The sequence below is a fragment of the Vigna radiata genome, chromosome 2 (assembly GCF_000741045.1).
Source record: "Vigna radiata var. radiata cultivar VC1973A chromosome 2, Vradiata_ver6, whole genome shotgun sequence".
Taxonomy (NCBI): Eukaryota; Viridiplantae; Streptophyta; class Magnoliopsida; order Fabales; family Fabaceae; genus Vigna; species Vigna radiata.
In genome coordinates, this window is record NC_028352.1 from 18,034,115 (window position 1) to 18,040,735 (window position 6,621).

At 30.4% G+C, this 6,621-nt stretch overlaps 1 protein-coding gene across 1 annotated transcript; it reads right to left on the minus strand.

Annotated features, from left to right (window-relative positions):
* Positions 1-3,362: 3,362 nt before the first annotated feature.
* On the minus strand, positions 3,363-4,681 carry LOC106776372 (photosystem I reaction center subunit IV A, chloroplastic-like). Its single transcript, XM_014663813.2, has 3 exons — positions 4,354-4,681; positions 3,790-3,855; positions 3,363-3,679 (listed from the first exon to the last, which is right to left on the minus strand). The coding sequence occupies exons 1-3, from the start codon at positions 4,579-4,581 to the stop codon at positions 3,575-3,577; spliced, it is 399 nt and encodes a 132-aa protein (XP_014519299.1). The 5' UTR covers positions 4,582-4,681; the 3' UTR covers positions 3,363-3,574.
* Between the last annotated feature and the right edge of the window lie 1,940 nt (positions 4,682-6,621).

The window sequence follows — 6,621 nt, forward strand, 5'->3', positions numbered from 1 at the left end:
ATATATATATATATATATATATATATATATATATATATATATATATATATATATATATATATATATATATATATATGAAGATATGGGAACAGTTAAAGGACACAGAGGAGCTCAAGGCTTTTTCTTTGGGACCCCTTCTAGGAGTAAAATTCATACAAGTGAAGATGCATAAGGGTTGTGATGGAGAATGTTGTTTTAACCATATGGTATTTATGCTCTGCTGTTGCTTCTATATTTAATAAATTTGTAATAATAATAATAATAATAATAAATAGGATAATGATATTTAGACAACATTTTTTTGACAACATTTGAACATTTACGTGTCAAAAATTACTCCACAATAATGTTTATGATTATTATTATTGATTGTGGAGTAATTTTTTACCAATCACAGATTGACACGTAATCAATGTTTAAATGTTGTCAAAAAAATGTTGTCTAAATATCATTATCCTAATAAATAATATAAGATAGCTGGTTTTGCCTTGCAAATGATGTGGGATAAAAAGTGGTTTGAGGTATATATACATAAACAAATACCTTGAAACAAATAGGTAGAGCTTTTCATTATTCAAAATTAAACTATAATTATCTTGAAACATGTTATTTTTCATAGTATATTGAAAGCCTCGTACCAAAAACACTTTTACTTAAGAAGCGACACAGAGGAGGAAATATTTGAGGATAAACACAAAGTTCTCATATAGCAACTTAATGGAAGTCTTATTGCTTAAAGGTTAAAAGATTATACGGATATGATGAGATTTTTGTTTTATATGAATAATAATATAGCAAAAAGCATGAAGGAGTATCAGGGTATAGAGCTGATCGAAAAGGAGGGAGAATGACTAATCTAGAAAGTTTTATTCTTATAATGACCAATGAAGAAATATAAGTACTCAGACAGAACCACATTCAAATTCGACGAAATATTCAAAGTTAAATTTTAAATGATTTTGTACTTTAATTGAACGTTTTGACCATGAATGATATTTCTTTTTGTTACATTAAATTATATATCCTAAAAAAAAATGATATTATTGTTCAAGCTTAATTGTTGTTTTATAGTTATGGTGTGCAACCATTCATAATATATTTATCAAGTGTTCCTTTTTATTATTTCTCTGTGTAATTTTAATCAGACTCTTGATTTCCAGGATGGTGAAGCCATTTTTCAAGAATTGATCAATAAAAAATGTATAAATGAACATAACTCCTTAGTGATTCAATTTCACATTAGATTAGATTATTGGTGTTGATCCTAAACAATTCGAAAAAAGAGTAAGTTATCTCTTACAACTCTTATTTTGGAGCTTTGTCAGTGATTAATTTTTTTTGAGATACTTATATTAAAGTTTCGGGATGATTTTGGTACAGGTCTTCATCCTTATTAACCAAGAATAATATGGTGGTCATTTTAATCAAAGTCACTTAATGCCCATTATTGGGTTTAGTACCTATAAATATAACCATGTATTTATTTTTTCAGATAATCATATTTACACTGAATCTATTGTAACTTTGTTGACTTGAGTATCAAAGTACTAATCTGCAGATCGCAATCGATCGGTATAAAATTGTAGAAGATCTTTGAAAACACACATAAATAATGGTTAGGAGTGTCTCTGATCTTGGATCCCATATCCGAAACACATATAATACATTATTAGAAATATGTGGGACTATTTGTAGAAGTTTCATAATAAATAGTTTTATTTGGTCAATGTCTACGTTGGAGAATGCATTAGAGAAGCTAACTATGCAAACTTCTACCTTTGTGGAGCAGACTTCTAATTTCATGAATGAGACATGGACTAACTTCAAGAACCAGGAGGCTTCAATCAGAAATTTGGAGAACCAAATTGGTCAACTTTCAAGACAACTCTTAGAGAGATCTCCTAGAACATTCCCTAGTGACATCATTCCAAACCCAAGGGAACAATGTGATTCCTTTTTTTTTTTTTATTTCAAACTATAATAAAAAACCTTTCCAATGACTACTAATTTCTAATTTTTGGATATCTGAGTAGATTCAGTTTATTCCTTAAAGTTAACGCTTTATATATTCTTGCCAACTTTGACATTTGCTGGTTGTTTTGCTCATAACTTTCTCCACCGAACTCCAAATGAGTTGATTCTTGTTTTGTTGGAATCTAGACTCAAAGAACTTTCAATTTATGCCTTGGTAATCAAGTGGTAATCGATTACACTATTGCAGGCCAAAAAAACATTGGTAATAAATTACAACTAGCTCATAAATGATTTCATGAAAAAAATTGGGGTTTTGTACAAAAACTTGTACTGTAGGAGCCAACTATGGTAACTTAACTCACCATAGTCAATATTTTTAAGTTTTTGACATTTATCCAATGGTTGACACTTATTTTTAGTGTTTAAGTGTGAGGAGAGGCTGGAAAGTCATGTTTGGGCACTCTATAAAAGCTAACATTATATTGCAATAAGAATCTATAAATAAATATTATTGTTTCTTACAGAGACAAAAATCCATCTTTGTCTACATCCAAAGAAAAACTCTACAAATGAAACAAATCCTATAACAATCGAAATTCCTGTAGTGCTTACAATCTTCTAATGTTTTCGTTGTCGAGGATCCAATTGCATACATATTTCTTTACTCGGTCAATGCCAAAAGCCACAACCTTCGAAACCTTTACTCTGTCATAGAGTCCGGGAAAGACAGTGTGAGAAGACGAAAAACCCCAACCTTACAAAAGTCTCAACCTTTGACGAGCAACAATGGTGGATGCCAAAGAGATGAACAAAAAAAAAGGAAAATGAGAAGAGAATATGAGAAAAAGTTCAAGGAAAACAGTTGAGTCTTTCTCTTTCCACCCTTCCAAAAATACCCCAACATTGTCAAAGAAACATTTTCCAATTTTTTTTGTCGGCAATATTAGTTGTTAGTGGAGAATTGATCCTACAATTTCTCTCACCGAGTCTTTCAAACTCATCAAACTAAACTTATATCTGCCATGTATAAGTGGAAGAGTTGAATCTACATCCCCTCTCTCACAACTTTACTACTTAAACTAATTCTTCTTCACTTTTATGCTTTCATCAAAAGCCAAGGTCCCTCTAATAAATGTTTTACTTTAGGGCATCACTCACCAAATATTTCATTCACTCTACTAAAAACCAAGTACATGGTTAGTAAGTAATCCATTTGTTAGAAGTAGATTTTAAACCTAATTCAATCTCACAAAATCAACTTATTAAGTAAGGTTTGCACCGACTTATATATTATGAATTGATCTTATCTTTAGTCGACGTGAGATTTCTAACACACTCTCATTCTTAAGCCAAATTTAGTAGTTGTAATGTGGCTATAAAGCGATGGCTCCAACAAAACTAGTTGCTGATTCAATAAAATAAGAATCTGGGTAGTGGAAGATTAAGAGCAGCTGCACATAGAATGTTGTTCACAGATAGAGATCAAGGGGTAGATATGAGAGAGCATATGATACAGATTCTTTTGTTTTGTGACATGATAAGACCTTAGACTAGTAACAGCGATAACAAGACAGGCATCAAAATTACAATTAAATTGGACTCATTCAACTTCCACGATCTCATCCAAAGCATAGTTGTTTGTTGATACATTGGCATAGTTCACTTTGTTGAATCGAACCACAACAGGGTAGCGAGTCTTGGGGTCCTGCACAACAAGCACACACCAATCAAATATGAATTGGGTTTGCATAATGCATGAAATGCTACAAATTTGATAGGGAATCACTCTCTTATAGAGACTTTAGTAGCACAAACCTGATCAACAGCAACAACTGATCCAGTTCCTTTGTACCAATACGATTCCTTCCTAAGAATCTTCACCTGTTGATTGCAAACAAAAATTATAAATTAACCCTCTTGCTTCACAACTTGGTCAACACAAATTTCAACTTTAAAACTATTTGATTAATGACACAGTCTCCAATGAATACAACTACCAAGATTCATTCACTGTCCTTGTTCCCAACAGAAAATTTACTGAAAGTTATAGAATTGTGAAGATCTCATTTCTTATGCTCAAGAATAGGGTGCTACCATGTTCCTCCAGAATTACCCTTCTCATCATATATATTTGTAACAAGAACATCTATACACTTAGGGTCAGAGATGCAATACATAAGCTTACAATTGAACCAGATTACACAGACCAGTTTATAGTTTGCTAGCAAGAAAGAAAATGGAAATAGGATGTCGACAAGTTTATAGATATTGGTGAAAATAAGAAACATTCTCTGGAACCAATTCAATAACTTTACCAGGCTCAGCACAACATGAGCAATAACATAACTATAAAAAAGTTGAATTGTGGGGGTAACTGACCTTAGCACCTCTCTTGGGGCCAATAGGTGGTGGCTTTGGCTTTGCTTCAGCTTCAGGTGGCGGAGTGGCGGTGGCAGGTGCGGGTGCAGCCTCATCTGAAGCCCTCACAACAAGCCTAGAAGAACCATTGTTCTTTGAGGGGAACATGACCCTTGAAGGGGATGATGAGTTTGTGGTGCCAGCTGCAACATTAAGAGACAACACAAACCCAGATGCTGCTGATGCCATGTTCTTGTGTGTGTTCTGTGACGTAGGTTGTCTCTCTACCTTTGATGATCTGAAGCTTTGCAAAAGGACGAGCAACAGAGCAGTGAGAGGCTTTGAATGAAGATGAATGTTTAGTTTAGCGAATTATCTGATCCCTGAAATGTGCATCAATAGTGTCCACCACTGGGATGCTGCCACTTGTCAACCATATCCCATTCCATTGGATAGTGTTATTACAACTCATCCAAAACAAAATCTCCCAGCGAACTTAAGACAAAGCAAATAACAATTTATTACACAAACCTAAAATATAATAAATTTAAAATAAATTCTACAAACTTAAAAAAAAAAGAAAATAACAAGTTACCTCTATAAATTACAATCTTGAGTAATTTATAATAAACAGGAAAGTCTATGGTATTTGTTTAAAATTATTTTTAAACATTAATTATAAATAAATTAAAACTGATTTCAATATTTTATAAATAATTAAAATATTTAAAATCATTTTGATTTTTTCATAGAATAATTATTTGATAAAATATTTATGATTTTATATTTGTTCATTAAATTATAAAAAATCATAAAAGTTAAATTAAAATTATTGTAAAATAATAAATTTTGTAAATTATAAAAATCATTTTTTTTATATATTATACTTTATATGAAAATAAAATAAAACAATTAAAAACTGTAAAACTAAATTAATTAAAAAAGGAAGTACAATAAAAAATAATTGAAATAAATTAAAATTAAATGATGTAAAATAATGGTTGCTAAAATGTACTACAAAATATTATATATATATATATATATATATATATATATATATATATATATATATATATATATTATCAATGTAGTTTTCTATTAATTTTAAATTTAATTTCTATTTTGATATAGATTTTTTTTTTTTATGTATATACTTGTAATACATGTGCTAGGGAGAGTATTCACCACTGACAATACAAGATGTGTGTCGTCTACTACATGCTTTGTAGATATTAGATGATCTTGGAAATGTGATGAAAAACTATCAAGCCACAACATATTGTGAATATATGAAATACAGAAAAATATTAGAAAAAGAGGTTTGAATAGTATTTTATTTTTTTTTTTTCGCAAATAGTGATTACTTATTAGTTCTGCACAGTAGTTTAACACTTGGTTAAAATAGTGTTTGAATGGAAAATATTGTTTGAAAACAAATACAATAAATCAGACTTTACTTTTATATTGATTTACTTAATTTGAACCACATCAAATCCTCTCTCAATAATATATTAAGAGGTTCCAATAATACAAATTTAACCATTCTTAATTTATAACACTAATCAACTTATTAGACGAATTTAATCATTCTTGATATCGATAGTAGACTGAAAATTACTTTTATACAGAGAATATATAAACATTGCAATGAATTTCTGAAAATTTATAAAAAATCTTTTCACATATGAAATTCAAAGAAAATAGCTTAGAAAAATATAATGAGCGTATATTATTCTTAATACCAAAAGTTCTTGAATCTTTCCAATAGTCTTTGAATCTCACTTTTTAGTTCAGCTTGAACATCCTACAACCTTATTGCTTCAGCCATGAAGAGCAATGAAATGAAAGCACCAAATGTAACTGATTTTATTTTAAGCACTGGAAGTGACAGAGTATAATATAGAAGTATGAAATGTATGTATATTCAACTGCAAAATACAACTGAAATACTATAGCACTAATAAAATAGTGTAGAATATAGTGTATAATGATGCCCGAGCTGGAATATAATAGGATTCCACCTGACAGAGAAGAAACCCAGAATTAATAGAGAAATAGAGATGATAGCACCGATAGAGAGAAGATTCAGGGAATTTCATACCATATGCCTGCCTTCTTTTGCTCACACGTAATCCTTCAAATAGGTGCTTCTCTTGGTTGGACACGTGCTCTTTCTAATAATTTCTCTGTTACCAGACTTTTCTGTCAATTTACCCATTTTAGGTGTGCATTCCTTTTTTGCCCATTCTCTTTTGTGCATGTTACACAAAACTTTAATTCATTTCATTA

What these genes read in the sequence shown, in the direction of transcription:
- LOC106776372 (XM_014663813.2), bottom strand. Translation starts at nt 4,581, where the DNA reads ATGGCATCAGCAGCATCTGGGTTTGTGTTGTCTCTTAATGTTGCAGCT. An exon ending in GCCCCAAGAGAGGTGCTAAG is followed by an intron (nt 3,856 to 4,353) that starts GTCAGTTACCCC and finishes TGCAATCAACAG; the next exon opens with GTGAAGATTCTTAGGAAGGA. An exon ending in CAGTTGTTGCTGTTGATCAG is followed by an intron (nt 3,680 to 3,789) that starts GTTTGTGCTACT and finishes CTTGTTGTGCAG; the next exon opens with GACCCCAAGACTCGCTACCC.